Source organism: Ranitomeya variabilis, chromosome 1, assembly GCF_051348905.1.
Source record: "Ranitomeya variabilis isolate aRanVar5 chromosome 1, aRanVar5.hap1, whole genome shotgun sequence".
NCBI lineage: Eukaryota > Metazoa > Chordata > Amphibia > Anura > Dendrobatidae > Ranitomeya > Ranitomeya variabilis.
In genome coordinates this window covers 512985137-513004101 of record NC_135232.1, presented here as the reverse complement: position 1 = coordinate 513004101, position 18965 = coordinate 512985137, and the positions used below count along the sequence as shown (strand labels likewise).

Below are 18965 nucleotides of genomic sequence, written 5' to 3'. Positions count from 1 at the left end.
ATGTTTTGATGAGACATGGTTGTTAAATATCACTGCATCTAAGCAACTTTTATATAAAAAATACCTGATTTATTAAATGTGTTTACATGTTCATAATCCATCTATGTGTAAAGCGTAAGTAAGGGACACTTCTGCAGACATTGAAGGAATTTCAAGAAATAGGGCATAATATATCAGTTTATAAGGAGACAATTGGTAGTTATGGTATTGAAAAATACCACATAAAGTATCATGGTCAGATGAAGATATCTCTCGAACCTTCCAAAGGGATGAAATTAAGGTAGTTTCCAACTGGTCCGAATTTTTTTTTTTTTAAATTTAAAATTAAATTATCCTTAAAGGGCCACTGTCACCCCCCCCAGCCGTTATAAACTAAAAGAGCCACCTTGTGCAGCAGTAATGCTGCAGTCTAACAAGGTGGCTCTTTTAGTTTTTGATTCATTTATTACCTCAAAAAAGCGTTTTAAAAATTGGCCACACATACCAGATATTGTACCAGGAGGCGGTCCGAAGCGTCCTGTATGAAGCTCCCAACTGCCGTCACTCTTCTCTTCAGGGGCGATGGTACCCGCCCCCTGAGCGCTGTTATCTTCTGAAATCCGGCGCCTGCGCTGTGCGTGCCCGCCTGGGGCCTGCGCAGTGTTCATTGTCAGTGCGGCCACACTGTTGCTGAATCCCGCGCCCCGCACTGTTATTCATTATGCACAGTGCGGGGCTGGGGTTCCTGGGAAGGCGGGGGAGCGTCGGAGCTGGGGAGCGTCTAAACAGCGCAGGCGCCGGATTTCAGCGCTCAGGGGGCGGGTACCATCGCCCCTGAAGAGAAGAGTGACGGCAGTTGGGAGCTTCACACAGAACGCTTCGGACCGCCTCCTGGTACAATATCTGGTATGTGTGGCCAATTTTTAAAACGCTTTTTTGAAGTAATAAATGAATCAAAAACTAAAAGAGTCACCTTGTTAGACTGCAGCATTACTGCTGCACAAAGTGGCTCTTTTAGTTCATAACGGCTGGGGGGGGGGGGTGACAGTGGCCCTTTAACAGCTGCAAAAACATATTTACATATAGGCATTTCCCAATACAATTTAACTGCCCTTTAAATGTTGTACTTATAATGCCAGTGTTTGATGCCCTCTAGTGGCTGTTTCTGACATTGCGTCTTTGTTCGTGTTCATCAGCCCCTTCCTTTGTCATAATCATTCACCATCCTTTTGATATGAAACAGTTTGTTTCTAAGTTGTTTGGTTTCAATCTTCTTTGTTTGGTAATCGGGAGTCTTAAAAAAAAGCAAAAAGAAATTAACTGCAGTCTAAATTCATGGGAAAACACACTGCATTTAAATGTGATTTTTTATGTGTCCTAGCAAAGGTTTTAAAAGCAGGTAAGCAGTATAGATGATCAAATCTTTTGAGTATGAGTATCTTCTATTATTTTTTTTAAAATTTGATTTAGCCTCCAATCGCAAGAACTCCAATTGCCTTGAAAAGATGTGAGTAACGTTGTGGAGTATCCTAGGACTGTATCCAATCCCTGGTCAAAATGACTGTTATTGTGAATTGTTAAGCAAGTTGAATGTGAAATGATATCTAAAAAGCCTCAAGTTAAATGTGACACATTTGCTCTGTATTTTAGGCAAAAAATATAAATATTTTCATCTTTTACATTTTTAAAAATTACAAACAGGAAATTGGATAATTGCAATAGTTTGGCCACCCTTGGAGATTTGTGACCTCAGATAACTGTGACCAAGGTTTCCGATGTTAATTAGCCTGTTAGGGTTATGTCATCACTAGGAAAGGCCAGGTAATGTAATTTTCTCAGCTTTATAAAATACCAGCCTCCTCTAACCTTGTGACACAAAAACAGCAGCCATTGGTTCTTCTAAGCAGCGCTGGCACTCTGAAAATGAAAATGGTGGCGAACCACAAAGCAGGAGACGGCTATAAGAAGATCGCAAAGCGTTTTCAAGTTGCCCTTTCCTCAGTTTGAAATGTAATTAAGAAATGGTATTTAACAGTGGAGGTCAAGATAAGGTCTGGAAGACTAAGCAAAATTTCAGTGAGATCTGCGCAAAGGATTGCTAGAGAGGTAAATCAGAACTCCCGTTCAGCTGCAAAAGACTTTCAGAAAGATTTAGCAGACTTTGGAGTTGTGGTACATTGTTCTACTGTTCAGAGACACCTGCAGAAATATGGCATGTAGGACCAGACTGGGACTGAAATTCAGCCCTGGCACTTTTAACCCCTTACTGACATCGGACGGGGTAGCACGTCCGATGTCAGCTCCCCTGCTTTGATGCAGGGCTCCGCGGTGAGCCCGCATCAAAGCGGGGACATGTCAGCTGTTTTGAACAGCTGACATGTGCCCGCAATAGCGGCGGGTGAAATCGCGATTCACCCGCCACTATTAACTAGTTAAATGACGCTGTCAAACGCAGACAGCGGCATTTAACTACCGCATCCGGCCGGGCGGCTGGATATGAGCGCTGTTATGACCCCAATGGCAGAGGGTCTCAGAAATAATTACTAAGTCTGCAAACACAAAAAACCAGCTCATAGGGCAGTGGTAACTGAGCTGACCATATATCTATTCCTAGCACCACAAATAACAGCAGCCGGGGAACGTGCCTACATTGGTTCTAGACGTCTCGCGCCAGCCGGAGAACTAACTAACCCTAGAAGGGAAAAGAAAGACCTTTCTTGCCTCCAGAGAAAAGACCCCGAAAGTAGGATACAAGCCCCCAACAAATAATAACGGTGAGGTACGAGGAAAAGACAAACGTAAGAATGAGCTAGGTATTTAGCAAAGAGAGGCCCACTAGCTAATAGCAGAATATAGTAAGATGACTTATATGGTCAGCAAAAACCCTATCAAAATATCCACGCTGGATATTCAAGAACCCCCGAACCGTCTAACGGCCCGGGGGGAGAACACCAGCCCCCTAGAGCTTCCAGCAAAGTCAGGAATCACATTTAGTACAAGCTGGACAAAAATAAGAGCAAAGCAATTAACCAAAAAAACAAAGAAGCAGGACTTAGCTTAATTTACACGAACCAGGACCAGCAGACAGCAGCAAACAGAAGGATCTGATTACAACGATGCCAGACACTGGACTAAGGATCCAGGAAGTTTATATAGCAACACCCGTGGACTAAAGGCCCAGGTGGGAGCCAAACTGAGGAAAGACAACCCCAGAGTCATATCACTAGTAACCACAAGAGGGAGCCAAAAAGTCTAATTCACAACTTAAGGAGGGGTCACCGAACCCTCACCAAGACCACCAGGGCGATCAGGATGAGCAGCGTGAAAGGCACGAACTACATCGGCCGCATGCACATCAGAAGCAACCACCCAGGAATTATCCTCCTGACCATAGCCCTTCCACTTGACCAGATACTGAAGCCTCCGTCTGGAGAGACGAGAATCCAAGATCTCCACCACGTACTCCAACTCGCCCTCAACCAACACCGGAGCAGGAGGCTCAACAGAAGGAACCACAGGTACAACGTACCGCCGCAACAAAGACCTATGGAACACGTTGTGAATGGCAAACGACACCGGAAGATCCAAGCGAAAGGACACAGGATTAAGGATTTCCAATATCTTGTAAGGACCGATGAAGCGAGGCTTAAATTTAGGAGAGGAGACCTTCATAGGAACAAATCGAGAAGACAGCCATACCAAATCCCCAACACGAAGTCTGGGACCCACACCGCGGCGGCGGTTGGCAAAACGCTGAGCCTTCTCCTGTGACAACTTTAAGTTGTCCACCACATGATTCCAGATCTGCTGCAACCTATCCACCACAGAATCTACCCCAGGACAGTCAGAAGGCTCCACATGTCCTGAGGAAAAACGAGGATGGAAACCAGAGTTGCAGAAAAATGGCGAAACCAAAGTAGTGGAACTAGCCCGATTATTAAGGGCAAACTCAGCCAACGGCAAGAAGGTCACCCAATCATCCTGATCTGCCGAAACAAAACACCTCAAATAAGCCTCCAGAGTCTGATTAGTTCGCTCCGTTTGTCCATTAGTCTGAGGATGAAAGGCAGACGAAAACGACAAATCAATGCCCATCCTAGCACAAAAGGATCGCCAGAACCTGGAAACAAACTGGGATCCTCTGTCAGACACAATATTCTCAGGAATGCCGTGCAAACGAACCACATTCTGAAAGAACACAGGAACCAGATCGGAAGAGGAAGGCAGCTTAGGCAAAGGCACCAAATGGACCATTTTAGAAAAGCGATCACATACCACCCAGATGACAGACCTGCCCTGAGACACCGGGAGATCTGAAATGAAATCCATGGAAATGTGTGTCCAAGGCCTCTTCGGGACAGGCAAGGGCAAGAGCAACCCGCTGGCACGAGAACAGCAAGGCTTAGCTCGAGCACAAGTCCCACAGGACTGCACAAATGACCGCACATCCCGTGACAAGGAAGGCCACCAAAAGGACCTAGCCACCAGATCTCTGGTGCCAAAAATTCCCGGATGCCCTGCCAACACCGAGGAATGAACCTCGGAAATGACTCTGCTGGTCCACTTATCAGGAACAAACAGTCTGTCAGGTGGACAAGAGTCAGGTCTACTAGCCTGAAATCTCTGCAACACACGTCGCAAATCAGGAGAAATGGCCGACAAGATAACTCCCTCTTTAAGAATACCAACTGGTTCTGCGACTCCAGGAGAGTCAGGCACAAAGCTCCTTGAAAGAGCATCAGCCTTCACATTCTTTGAACCTGGTAAATACGAGACCACAAAGTCAAAACGGGAGAAAAACAATGACCAGCGGGCCTGTCTAGGATTCAGGCGTTTAGCAGACTCGAGATACATCAAATTTTTGTGATTAGTCAAGACCACCACACGATGCTTAGCACCCTCGAGCCAATGACGCCACTCCTCAAATGCCCACTTCATGGCCAGCAACTCCCGATTGCCAACATCATAATTCCGCTCAGCAGGCGAAAACTTCCTAGAGAAGAAAGCACATGGTCTCATTACCGAGCAACCAGGGCCTCTCTGCGACAAAACGGCCCCTGCCCCAATCTCAGAAGCATCCACTTCGACCTGAAAGGGAAGTGAGAATCAGGCTGGCACAAAACAGGCGCCGAAGTAAACTGGTTCTTCAACTCCTGGAACGCCTCCACGGCTGCAGGAGCCCAGCTGGCAACATCAGAACCTTTCTTGGTCATATCCGTCAAAGGTTTAACAACGCTAGAAAAATTAGCGATAAAACGACGATAGAAGTTAGCAAAACCCAAGAACTTCTGAAGACTCTTAACTAACGTGGGTTGAGTCCAATCATGAATAGCTCGGACCTTGACTGGGTCCATCTCCACAGCAGAAGGGGAAAAAAAAAACCCCAAAAAGGGAACCTTCTGTACTCCAAAGAGACACTTTGAGCCCTTAACAAACAAAGCATTCTCACGCAAAACCTGAAACACCATCCTGACCTGCTCCACATGTGAGTCCCAATCTTCAGAGAAAACCAGAATATCATCCAGATAAACAATCATAAATTTATCCAGATACTTCCGGAAAATATCATGCATAAAGGACTGAAACACTGAGGGAGCATTAGAGAGCCCAAAAGGCATCATCAAGTACTCAAAATGACTTTCGGGCGTATTAAATGCTGTCTTCCATTCATCTCCTTGCTTAATGCGCACAAGGTTGTACGCACCACGAAGATCTATCTTGGTGAACCACTTGGCACCTTTAATCCGGGCAAACAAGTCCGACAACAGAGGCAAAGGATACTGAAATTTAACAGTGATTTTATTCAGAAGCCGATAGTCAATACAAGGTCTCAAAGATCCATCCTTCTTGGCCACAAAAAAGAATCCCGCACCAAGAGGGGAAGAGGATGGACGGATATGCCCCTTCTCCAGAGACTCCTTGATATACGAACGCATTGCGGCATGCTCAGGTACAGACAGATTAAATAGTCTTCCCTTAGGAAATTTACTACCTGGAATCAAATCTATGGCGCAGTCACAGTCCCTATGAGGAGGCAGAGCACTGGACCTGGACTCGCTGAATACATCCTGATAATCAGACAAATACTCAGGAACTTCCGAAGGAGTAGAGGAAGCAATAGACACCGGCGGGGAATCAGCATGAATTCCCTGACAGCCCCAACTTGACACAGACATTGCCTTCCAATCCAAGACTGGATTGTGGGTCTGTAACCATGGCAGACCCAAAACGACCAAATCATGCATTTTATGCAGAACAAGAAAACGAATCACCTCCCAATGTTCAGGAGTCATGCACATGGTTACCTGCGTCCAAAACTGCGGTTTATTTTCCGCCAATGGCGTAGCATCAATACCTCTAAGAGGAATAGGATTTACCAACGGCTCAAGAACAAAACCACAGCGCTTGGCAAATGACAGATCCATAAGACTCAGGGCAGCACCTGAATCCACAAACGCCATAACAGGGTAAGAAGACAATGAGCAAATTAAAGTCACGGACAAAATAAATTTAGGTTGCAAATTACCAATGGCGACAGGACTAACAACCCTTGTTAGACGTTTAGAGCATGCTGATATAACATGTGTCGAATCACCACAGTAAAAACACAACCCATTCTGACGTCTATGATTCTTCCGCTCATTTCTAGTCTGAATTCTATCACATTGCATTAAATCAGGTGTTTGTTCAGACAACACCACCAGAGGATTAGCGGTTTTGCGCTCCCGCAAACGCCGGTCAATTTGAATAGCCAGCGCCATGGAATCATTCAGACCTGTAGGAATGGAGAAACCCACCATCACATTCTTAATGGCTTCAGAAAGGCCATTTCTGAAATTTGCGGCCAGAGCACACTCATTCCACTGAGTAAGCACGGACCATTTCCGAAATTTTTGGCAATACACTTCAGCTTCATCCTGGCCCTGAGAAATAGCCAGCAAGGCTTTTTCTGCCTGAACTTCAAGATTGGGTTCCTCGTAAAGCAATCCGAGCGCCAGAAAAAACGCATCAATATTTGCCAATGCCGGATCTCCTGGCGCTAGCGAGAAGGCCCAATCCTGAGGGTCGCCCCGTAAAAAAGAGATAACAATTTTAACTTGCTGAGCTGAATCTCCAGATGAACGGGGTCTCAGAGATAGAAACAATTTACAATTATTCCTGAAATTCCTAAACTTAAATCGGTCTCCAGAAAACAGTTCAGGAATAGGTATTGTAGGTTCAGACATAGGACTACTGGTAACAAAATCTTGTATACCCTGCACACGAGCAGCAAGCTGGTCTACACTTGTAATCAAGGTCTGGACATTCATGTCTGCAGCAAGCACAAGCCACTCAGAGGTAAAGGGGAGGAAGAGAGGAAAAAAAAAAAAAAACACTCAGAATTTCCTTTCTTATAATCCCACTTCTGCAATGCATTAAACATTCAATGTTGGCCTGGCATACTGTTATGACCCCAATGGCAGAGGGTCTCAGAAATAATTACTAAGTCTGCAAACACAAAAAACCAGCTCATAGGGCAGTGGTAACTGAGCTGACCATATATCTAATCCTAGCACCACAAATAACAGCAGCCGGGGAACGTGCCTACGTTGGTTCTAGACGTCTCGCGCCAGCCGGAGAACTAACTAACCCTAGAAGGGAAAAGAAAGACCTTTCTTGCCTCCAGAGAAAAGACCCCGAAAGTAGGATACAAGCCCCCAACAAATAATAACGGTGAGGTAAGAGGAAAAGACAAACGTAAGAATGAGCTAGGTATTTAGCAAAGAGAGGCCCACTAGCTAATAGCAGAATATAGTAAGATGACTTATATGGTCAGCAAAAACCCTATCAAAATATCCACGCTGGATATTCAAGAACCCCCGAACCGTCTAACGGCCCGGGGGGAGAACACCAGCCCCCTAGAGCTTCCAGCAAAGTCAGGAATCACATTTAGTACAAGCTGGACAAAAATAAGAGCAAAGCAATTAACCAAAAAAACAAAGAAGCAGGACTTAGCTTAATTTACACGAACCAGGACCAGCAGACAGCAGCAAACAGAAGGATCTGATTACAACGATGCCAGGCACTGGACTAAGGATCCAGGAAGTTTATATAGCAACACCCCTGGACTAACGGCCCAGGTGGGAGCCAAACTGAGGAAAGACAATCCCAGAGTCATATCACTAGTAACCACAAGAGGGAGCCAAAAAGTCTAATTCACAACAGAGCGCATCGCCGACCCTGTCACATGATCGGAGGTCGGCGATGCTTCAGTATTGTAACCATAGAGGTCCTTGAGACCTCTATGGTTACTGATCCCCGGCAGCTGTGAGCGCCACCCTGTGGTCGGCGCTCACAGCACACCTGATTTTCTGCTACATAGCAGCGAACAGCAGATCGCTGCTATGTAGCAGAGGTGATCGTGCTGTGCCTGCTTCTAGCCTCCCATGGAGGCTATTGAAGCATGGCAAAAGTTAAAAAAAAAGTTACAAAAAATGTGGAAAAAAAAAAAAGATATAAAATTTTAAATCACCCCCCTTTCGCCCCAATCAAAATAAATCAATAAAAAAAATCAAACCTACACATATTTGGTATCGCCGCGTTCAGAATCGCCAGATCTATCAATAAAAAAAAGCATTAACCTGATCGCTAAACAGCGTAACGAGAAAAAAAATTGAAACGCCAGAATTACGTTTTTTTGGTCGCCGCGACATTGCATTAAAATGCAATAACAGGCGATCAAAAGAACGTATCTGCACCAAATTGGAATCATTAAAAACGCCAGCTCGGCATGCAAAAAATAAGCCCTCAACCGACCCTAGATCATGAAAAATGGAGACGCTACGAGTATCGGAAATTGGCGCAATTTATTTTATTTTATTTTTTTTAGCAAAGTTTGGAATTTTTTTTCACCACTTAGGTAAAAAAATAACCTAGTCATGTTAGGTGTCTATGAACTCGTAATGACCTGGAGAATCATAATAGCAGGTCAGTTTTAGCATTTAGTGAACCTAGCAAAAAAGCCAAGCAAAAAACAAGTGTGGGATTGCACTTTTTTTGCAATTTCACCGCACTTGGAATTTTTTTCCCGTTTTCTAGTACATGACATGGTAAAACCAATGATGTCGTTCAAAAGTACAACTCGTCCCACAAAAACTAAGGCCTCACATGGCCAAATTGACGGAAAAATAAAAAAGTTATGGCTCTGGGAAGGAGGGGAGTGAAAAACGAACACGGAAAAACGAAAAATCCCACGGTCATGAAGGGGTTAAGAACACAAGACCAGTTTTTGTAACTCTTGTAATGTTGCTCTCTAGATAGTCTAACTACAGGTCAGCAGCATACAATAAGGCTAGGTTCACATTGCGTTAGGGCAATCCGTTTAGCGCTAGCGGATTGCGCTAACGCAATGTTTTTGTAGGGGCCGCGTTTAGGGGTCGCGCTAACGTCCCCGCTCTCGCAGATCCCTGATCTGCGAGAGCGGGGAACGGACATCGGGCACGCCGCGGACGCTGCAAGCTGCGAGCCGAAAAAGGCACGCGCTAGTGATGCGCTACAGGCGAAATTTACATTGCTGTCAATGGGTGCGCTAACGGACCCATTGCACAGCGTTAATTGCGACATTTTCGCCGTGCAACGCTGTCCGTTAGCGATCACCCCCTAACGCAATGTGAACCTAGCCTAAGAACGGTGTTTGCGGCTAACCTGCATAGCTAACAGCCGCTGAATCATGGCCAGTTTAGATGAGCCAATAATCGTGAAATGTCTGTAAGAGCACGTCATCCTGATTATTAGCTCATTTAAAAAGGTCAGTAAACACCTGATGTAAGAGCAAAATCATTATTCATTCCATGCAACAATTTTTAGCTGGCTTAGGGTACGTTTCCACGGTCAGGAAACGCTGCTTTTTTGACGCTGCGCAGAGCTGCAGCGTCAAACAAGCAGCGTCCAGATGTTCCTGCATAGTGGAGGGGATTTTATGAAATCCCGTCTCCACTATGCGTGGAAACCCGCACGCGGCGGCCCTGCGACTCCGGACATGCTGCGCGTCTTTTCAGATCGCAGCATGCCCGTACACCTTGCGGGGACGCAGCGTCCCCGCAACGCATATCACAGGGCCCTATGGGAGAGAGCGATCATCCCGGATGTGAAGAGTTAACACATCCGGCATGATCGCGTCCCATTAAGGGGGCGGGGCTTAGCGCCGAGCGGCTTCGCCGCTGCGGCGATACCGCCGGCCATCCTGACAGTGGAAACATACCCTTAAACATCATGGTTCTTGGTAGCACATTGCTCCTGGGAAAACAGGACATTCTACATGCACAGAACATATTAACAATCACTGTGTGCACAGAGAAGTGTGGTCCTCCTGTGTGAATAGGCCGTACGCTGACTGACGTGTGTATAGCTCATCAGTGGTCACGTACACGTTATAACAGTGCAGTGCGCCGTCCTGCTCTCCTGGCACATGTAATGATGGTAAAGTCTCATTCAAACGTCCGTTTCTCACGTACATGTTCTATCCGTGGTTTTCATTATTTCATTTCCATTATAGTCTATGCTGTGCTGTTCATATGCCCGTGGTTTTTTTTGAAGAATAAACAAATCACAGAGACACTTTAGTTTTTTATCAGCGTCAGACAAAATCGCCTATACAGACAATCACGGACTACACACAGATACCACCAGTGCACAATCCAAGGGCTTTCTGTGACTAACATTGTAATATATAGGAGAAGCTTTGAAATGTATTTTTTCCTACGTGAAAATCACTAATGAAATACTGATGGTAAAAACTGAAACACTGATTAAACTTGGACAATTTTTGAGTATGGGAAAAATCATTGACATCTGAATGAGGACCAAGTGCGGGGATTGAGATGTAAGCCCCACAATGGAGAAGAAAAATGTAAAAAAAAAAGGATGTTTTAATTAGATCTTCAACCTCTTCATCATGATGTGGCCAGTCTAGGATGTAAAAATGGGGAAACATCCTCTTTAAAGGGGCTGTCCAGGTGTTTCAGTTGCTCTTTGCGACTTTGTGACTACAGGCTTGCGAAGCCTCACATCGCACACAGCACGCTGTCAGGATCCTTCAGTGCCAGCGGAGAGACCGAGCGGTCATGTAACTACAATTGTGCGATATGCACACTCCCTGCCACATTCTAGAAATGTGCAACCCACTTGTATTGAGCGACACTGTGCACGTCTGGTCGGAATGTGGTGGGAAATATGCATATCACACACTTGTGGTCACATAAGTACTTGGTCTCGCCATCATCACTGGAGAATCCTAACACTTCGCAATGTGAGGCTTCACAAGTCTGCAGTCACACAGAGCGACTGCAGGCTTTCGTGAAAAACCTGGACAACCCCTTTTACAGTCTGGATAAATCCAGCTAAAGAGGACAAGGCACTAAGCTCCTGACGGGCCCCTGTTAAGCACCTCTCCACCCGTTACTTCATAGAGCACCTCTTATCATACTCACCACCCCTCCCCCTGCCTGCTGTTTAGGGCTGCCACCCATCACAAAATTACCAAAAAATAGCCAAGTGTATGTGGATTAAAAAAGGTGAGGTTTTTATGGTTTCACATGACACCTGATTCACCACCAATGATATTGCATGGCTGTGTTCACACTGACGTTGTTTAATCAGTTGTTCTGCTCCATCACTGGAGCATAATAACTAACCTAGCAGCAGTGCTGGGCCCCTTACATATCAAACACTAGTGGGACATGTTGCACTCTACAGTAGCAGAATCTGTTGGGTTTTTTGTCATCGGGGCTTATATTTTAGTTGACAACATGGTGAAGAATGCTGCATTATTCTGTCCTGCATTTTTGGTCAAGTCTGTGACAACATCTCAGTTTGTTTGTGTCACAATATCTCACTGTCATGCACATTTTCACGCTAGGTTAAAGGGAACCTGGCAACTGATACATTCTGTCCGGGTATCGAGCAGCATACTGTATATCAGGCATTGGCTGTAAGATTTCAGCCTTGTACTTTTGACTCTGTGGCGCTGTGATCTTTCAGAGAAAAGCATACTTTAAAGGCCACCAGAGACAATACTGCACGGGAGACTAGTCGGACAGGCAGGTCCCCGCTGGCTTCTCTATCCACTTCCCTGGAGTGAAAGGTCTCTATGTGTATGTATTGGTGAGATCCCTGTCTGTCAATGGCAGCCGGCAGGGTGGAACAGCCAGGGACCTGCCTGTCCTGCAAGTCTGCCATGTGACTTTTCATGTATGTTTCGCTCTGAAACACCACAGCGTTTCAGGGCTAAACATACCTGACCAGGGCCGGACTGGGACTAAAATTCAGCCCTGGCATTTGAAGTCACACAGGCCCACTTGTCGCATGGTGACTGTATAATATCTTTGTACACTTGTAGGCTACAAGAAGTCAGGGGAGTGTAACACGACTATATAACATATAATTACAGCTGTATCCAGCATTACAGCTCAGCCCCCATAGAATGTAATGCAGCCAGCCCCCATAGAATGTAATACAGCCAGCCCCCATAGACTATAATACAGCACAGCCCCATAGAATGTAATGCTGCACAGCCCCCATAGAATGTAATACAGCACAGCCCCCATAGAATGTAATACAGCCAGCCCCCATAGACTATAATACAGCACAGCCCCATAGAATATAATGCTGCACAGCCCCCATAGAATGTAATACAGCACAGCCCCCATAGAATGTAATGCAGCACAGCCCCCATAGACTATAATACAGCACAGCCCCATAGAATGTAATGCAGCACAGCCCCCATAGAATGTAATGCAGCACAGCCCCCATAGAATGTAATGCAGCACAGCCCCCATAGAATGTAATGCAGCACAGCCCCCATAGAATGTAATGCAGCACAGCCCCCATAGAATGTAATGCAGCACAGCCCCCATAGAATGTAATGCAGCACAGCCCCCATAGAATGTAATGCAGCACAGCCCCCATAGAATGTAATGCAGCACAGCCTCCATAGAATGTAATGCAGCACAGCCCCCATAGAATGTAATGCAGCACAGCCCCCATAGAATGTAATGCAGCCAGCCCCCATAGAATGTAATACAGCCAGCCCCCATAGACTATAATACAGCACAGCCCCATAGAATGTAATGCAGCACAGCCCCCATACAATATAATGCAGCACAGGCCCATAGAATGGAATGCAGCACAGCCCCATAGAATATAATGCAGCACAGGCCCATAGAATATAATGCAGCACAGGCCCATAGAATATAATGCAGCACAGGCCCATAGAATGGAATGCAGCACAGGCCCATAGAATGGAATGCAGCACAGGCCCATAGAATACAATGCAGCACAGGCCCATAGAATATAATGCAGCAGAGGCCCATAGAATGGAATGCAGCCAGCCCCATAGAATATAATGCAGCAGAGGCCCATAGAATGGAATGCAGCACAGGCCCATAGAATACAATGCAGCACAGGCCCATAGAATATAATGCAGCAGAGGCCCATAGAATGGAATGCAGCCAGCCCCATAGAATATAATGCAGCAGAGGCCCATAGAATGGAATGCAGCACAGGCCCATAGAATACAATGCAGCACAGGCCCATAGAATATAATGCAGCAGAGGCCCATAGAATGGAATGCAGCCAGCCCCATAGAATATAATGCAGCAGAGGCCCATAGAATGGAATGCAGCCAGCCCCATAGAATATAATGCAGCCCATAGAATGGAATGCAGCCAGCCCCATAGAATATAATGCAGCAGAGGCCCATAGAATGGAATGCAGCCAGCCCCATAGAATATAATGCAGCAGAGGCCCATAGAATGGAATGCAGCCAGCCCCATAGAATATAATGCAGCAGAGGCCCATAGAATGGAATGCAGCCAGCCCCATAGAATATAATGCAGCAGAGGCCCATAGAATGGAATGCAGCCAGCCCCATAGAATATAATGCAGCAGAGGCCCATAGAATGGAATGCAGCCAGCCCCATAGAATATAATGCAGTAGAGGCCCATAGAATGGAATGCAGCCAGCCCCATAGAATATAATGCAGCAGAGGCCCATAGAATGGAATGCAGCACAGGCCCATAGAATACAATGCAGCACAGGCCCATAGAATATAATGCAGCACAGGCCCATAGAATGGAATGCAGCACAGCCCCACAAAATATAATGCAGCACAGGCCCATAGAATATAATGCAGCCAGCCCCATAGAATATAATGCAGCACAGGCCCATAGAATGGAATGCAGCGCAGCCCCCCCCCCCTCCCCCCCAATAGCTCCACAATCCAGTCATCACTCATTGATAAAAAAAAAACAAAACACTCTACTCACCTTTCCTTCTGCCCCGCGCTGCTCTGGCTCTGGTCTCACTCTCAGCAGTCGCAGTCTGCCCGCCCGGTCACACAGCAGGTGCGCGATGATATGACGTCATCGCGCACCCGCAGTGTCAGCAACAGGCAGAGCGGGGAATGATGGGAGAGGGGGCGTCAGCAGACGCTCTCTCCTCCATCATTGCATTCAACTGTACCGGCGTCTATGACGCCGGTATAGTTGAATGCGGGGCCGGGAGTGCGCCGACAGCGGGGAGAGTGTGCCGACCGGCCACCGGCCCTTCTGGCATTTGCCAGAACTGCCCGATGGCCAGTCCGGCCCTGTACCTGACCGAGATCATACAGCCAGTACCTCATACATGCTGCCCACAGTTCATGGTTCAAGTTCAGTAAGTATGAAAGGAGCAGTGGCCTCTGTGATTGGGCGAACACCCAGGAATATAGTGTAGTATATAGTAAGGATATGTGTATATGGAGAAGCCAGTAGTGAGGAGAGAAAAAAATCTATATAGAGATTTTTGTACGGAAAATAAGTATTTGTTACACTGCTGGTTTTGCTAGTTTTCCCACCTACAAAGAATGGAGAGGTCTGTAATTTTTATCTTAGGTACACTTCAACTGTGAGAGACAGAATCTAAACCAGAAAATCACATTATATGATTATTAAATAATTAAATTGCATTTTATTGCACGAAATAAGTATTTGATCACCACCAACCAGCAAGAATTCTGGCTCTCACAGACCTGTTAGTCTTTCTTTAAGAAGCTCATTACCTGTATTAACTGCACCTGTTTGAACTTGTTACCTGTATAAGGGCTGTCCCACACGTCCAGATAATTCCGGTACCGGAATAAATCGGTACCAGAGTTATCCATGTCCGTGTGCCTGGGAACTCACGAAGGCCATACGTGCGGCACACGTGTGCCGCCCGTATGGCGAGTGGGTACCACACGGAGCGTGTGGTACCCACTCTGCATCATGCTGAAGCCGCGATTCATATCTTCTCTCCAGCAGCGTTTGCTGCAGAGAAAATATGAAGAATAGTGTTAAAAATAAAGATCCATGTGTCCGCCGCCCCCCCACCCCCTGTGCGCCCCCCCGCTGGTCAGAAAATACTTACCCGCCTCCCTCACTGCTTCCTGGTCTGGCCGCGGCTTCTCCTGCATGCGGTCACGTGGGGCCGATCATTTACAGTCATGAATATGTGGCTCCACCTCCCATAGGGGCGGAGCCGACTATTCATGATTGTAAATGATCGGCCCCACGTGACCGCATACAGTAGGAGGCGCGGCCAGACCAGGAAGGAGCGAGGGAGCGGGTAAGTATTTTCTGACCAGCGGGGGGGCGCACAGGGGGTGGGAGGGCGGCGGACACCTAAATCTTTATTTTTAACACTATTCTTCATATTTTCTCTACAGCAAACGCTGCTGCAGAGAGGATATGAATACCGGCTTCAGCACCATGTGGGGGGGACAGCGCTTACTGTAGCGCTGTCTCCTGCACGCACACGGACCCCAGACGGAGAATGTCCGTGTGAGGTCCGTGTTTTACGCGGACCCATTGACTCTATTGGGTCCGTGTAAAACGTGCGCTCCCACGAACACTGACATGTCTCCGTGTTTGGCACACGGAGACACGGTCCGCAAAAAATCAATGACATCTGAACAGATGCATTGATTTTTATGGGTCTACGTGTGTCAGTGTCTCCGGTACGTGAGGAAACTGTCACCTCACGTACCGGTATCACTGACGTGTGAAACCGGCCTAAAAGATACCTGTCCACCAGGACCGGACTGGCAATTCTGGCAAATGGCATATGGTAGAGAAACATCAAGGTGACCTGACATCATTCTCGTTTCAAGTGATAGAGACTGTCCCCCAGTCTATTAGATTGGGTGACTGGGACCGCCAAATTTTGCAGCATGAAACGAGGTGGATTTACCTCTTGGAGTCTATGTCTCCTTTGGGACTTAATGAGCAGCTTAGTTTTACTAGCTTTATTTAAATTGTGTTCACCATGGTCTGTATAACAGTGAAAATTGGATGATTGTATAGGTCTCCCAGGAGACCACATGTGTGTTTATCACTAAATAGTGAGAACAATATCAATAGGTTCTTTCAAATTTAATTCCACCAATCCATGTGTGGATTTCTTTTGGCATCCTCATACTGTTGTGGCTGCATGGCCATGTTTCCGCTTTAAATCCTCCCGCAATGTTATTAACGTAATTTTCTGGTGCCTATAATTTATGTATTAACAATCTTAGGCTTTATGAGTTAATATTGTAACATTTTATTACGCCCTGTATAAACACTTTGGCATATATTATGGAGCGTTGCGTGCTCCAATCAGCGGAATTCATTCTCCAGCAAGCTAGAGTGTCACATGTAGCCGGCACCGCCCCCAATTGTTAGGTTGTAACGAGTGGAGCGCACCAGCGTTCCACTAACCGGAAACACTACGGCGCTATGCGTCAGTTCCGGCTTCGCATTGTCCCATGATGGCGGCGAGAGAGATAAGAAGCGGTGAATGGTAAGACACGTGCAGCCCTTCATTGTGAGCGGTCACGGCGAGACGCGGCTTATTACAGCTGCCTCGGACTCTGAGAAGCCCTACTCTTTCCCATGATGAACCCTGGTGTATTTCCCTAGGGGGAAACGCATCGGGCTGGGCGACAATACATGGATGAGTACATCCTATTTTTGCTGACCATTTTTAAGATGCTATAGTTACTATCTGCATTTATGCTTGTATGAAGCAATGGAGGTGCATTTGTATGGCAGTGTTAACACTACCTTGTTGACGTATTGATATCCTAATACCGTTAGGTGTTTTGTCCTGTTATCATTGGTAGGACTTTTGTTGTTTATTATTGCAAAGGTTTAAGATTTATTTTGTCTTGAATATCAGACACCTTTTGCACCTCCTATATATGTGTATAAGGGTAACAACTTTTAGACCCTTTTTGTTGTGGAAATTGATCCACAAAAGATTTCAAAAGCTTTTATATTGCACCTTATAAGCACTATTGCACTTTAGATAAGGTTTGGTGTGGTGGTAGTTTCATTTGTTAAGTTCCTTTGAGGGTTATAAGGGAGAGCCGTCGATGAGTGGGGCGCCATGTCGAACTTAGGGTGCCAACCTCCGCTGTGAGGTAGGGTGAGGAAGGGAAAAGATCATCACCCCCCCCCCACCATCTTAGTTTCTATCCTTTTTATTAATGTTAAGATAGATTAAGGTGTTACTGTCTCCTGACCTCTGTGTATGGGTAATTTTTACTCAAAATATTAAAAGTTATATTTTAGGGGATTTTTAGTGCTCTTTTTGGTTATGTGCAAATGCCAGAAAGGCCTGTCTGGTAGTGGGCTGCTTTGTCTGCTACACTTTTATCAGAATCTGCATCCTCAAGACGGTCATACTGTTGAAAGTTGGTGGCTCCGTCACTTACTCCAGCAGGCTGCAGGGTCCCTTCTGCCTGCTACTGTACCTGCCAGAGGCCAGCACCAACAGGGGACATCAGTGGTGCAATGATGTCACTGCATCAGGCTGCCAGCATTCACTGTGAGAACGAATACAAGAGGAGTCGGATGCTACGGAGAATGAGGTGTTTGGATTAGGTGAGTATAGAGATTTTTTTTTTCATTTTTGGGGGCTTGTGAGGGACTATCACACTATATAGGATGCTGAAAGTCGGACCATCATAGTATATAAGGGACTTTGGGGTGGACCACCATAGTGTATAGTGTACTATTGGGGGGACCATCAAACTGCATAGGGGCTGTTGGGAGGACCATCATATTATATGGGGGTACCATTATACTACATAGGAGCTGTGAGGTGTGCCATCACAATATATAAAGAGCTGTGGGGTGTACTATCATCCTATATGGGGGGTTGTTGGGGGGACTATCATACTATATAGGAGGGGTCCCCAACCCGTAGCTCGCGAGCCACATGTGGCTCGCCTGCCCTTGACATGTGGCTCGCCGAAGATCACAGAAAAAAAGTCCCTAGGGAGCCACCCCGCTGCCTGTAATACCCACCCAGGGCGGGCGTCAGCACCCGGGCAAGTGCCAGGGCCCTGAGGAGGCAGGGGGACACTGGCGTGCTATGGTGCCGGCCCCCGTGAGTGGACCCCCCGCCTGCTCCGGGCTCCGGCACTTGCGATACTTACCTCTCCCGGTTCCAGCGCTGCAGTGTCTTCCATCCTCTGACTGTGAAGTTCAGGTCAGAGGGCGCGATGACGTCACCAGTGAGCACCCTCTGCCTGAGCAGTGACAGTGCAGAGCAGGAAGACGCCGATGGTGAGGAGTCCAGAGCAGACCAGCGTCAAGCAACGAGAGGTATTTCATTTTTTTTTTTATATTTGGAGCAATATATGGGGCCAGTAATATAGGGAGCATACTATGGGGCTAGTAATATAGGGAGCATCTTATAGGGCCAGTGATATAGGGAGCATCCTATGGGGCCAGTAATATAGGGAGCATCTTATGGGGCCAGTGATATATGGAGCATCTTATGGGGCCAATTTAATAGGGAGCATCTTATGGGGCCAATTTAATATGGAGCATCTTATGGGGCCAATTCTATAGGGAGCATCTTATGGGGCCAATTTAATAGGGAGCATCTTATGGGGCCAATTTAATAGGGACCATCTTATGGGGCCAATTCCATATGGAGC

At 46.5% G+C, this 18965-nt stretch overlaps 1 protein-coding gene across 3 annotated transcripts in view; it reads right to left on the bottom strand.

Annotated features, from left to right (window-relative positions):
- Positions 1 to 1017: 1017 nt before the first annotated feature.
- The window catches only part of LOC143766070 (occludin-like), a 120131-nt gene continuing 102183 nt past the window's right edge, over positions 1018 to 18965 (bottom strand). For all 3 annotated transcript variants that reach the window (XM_077253463.1, XM_077253469.1, XM_077253454.1), the window contains one exon: positions 1018 to 1273. In XM_077253463.1, the coding sequence (XP_077109578.1) occupies positions 1172 to 1273 (102 nt within the window). In that variant the 3' untranslated portion in view covers positions 1018 to 1171. The remainder of the gene's footprint in view (positions 1274 to 18965) is intronic.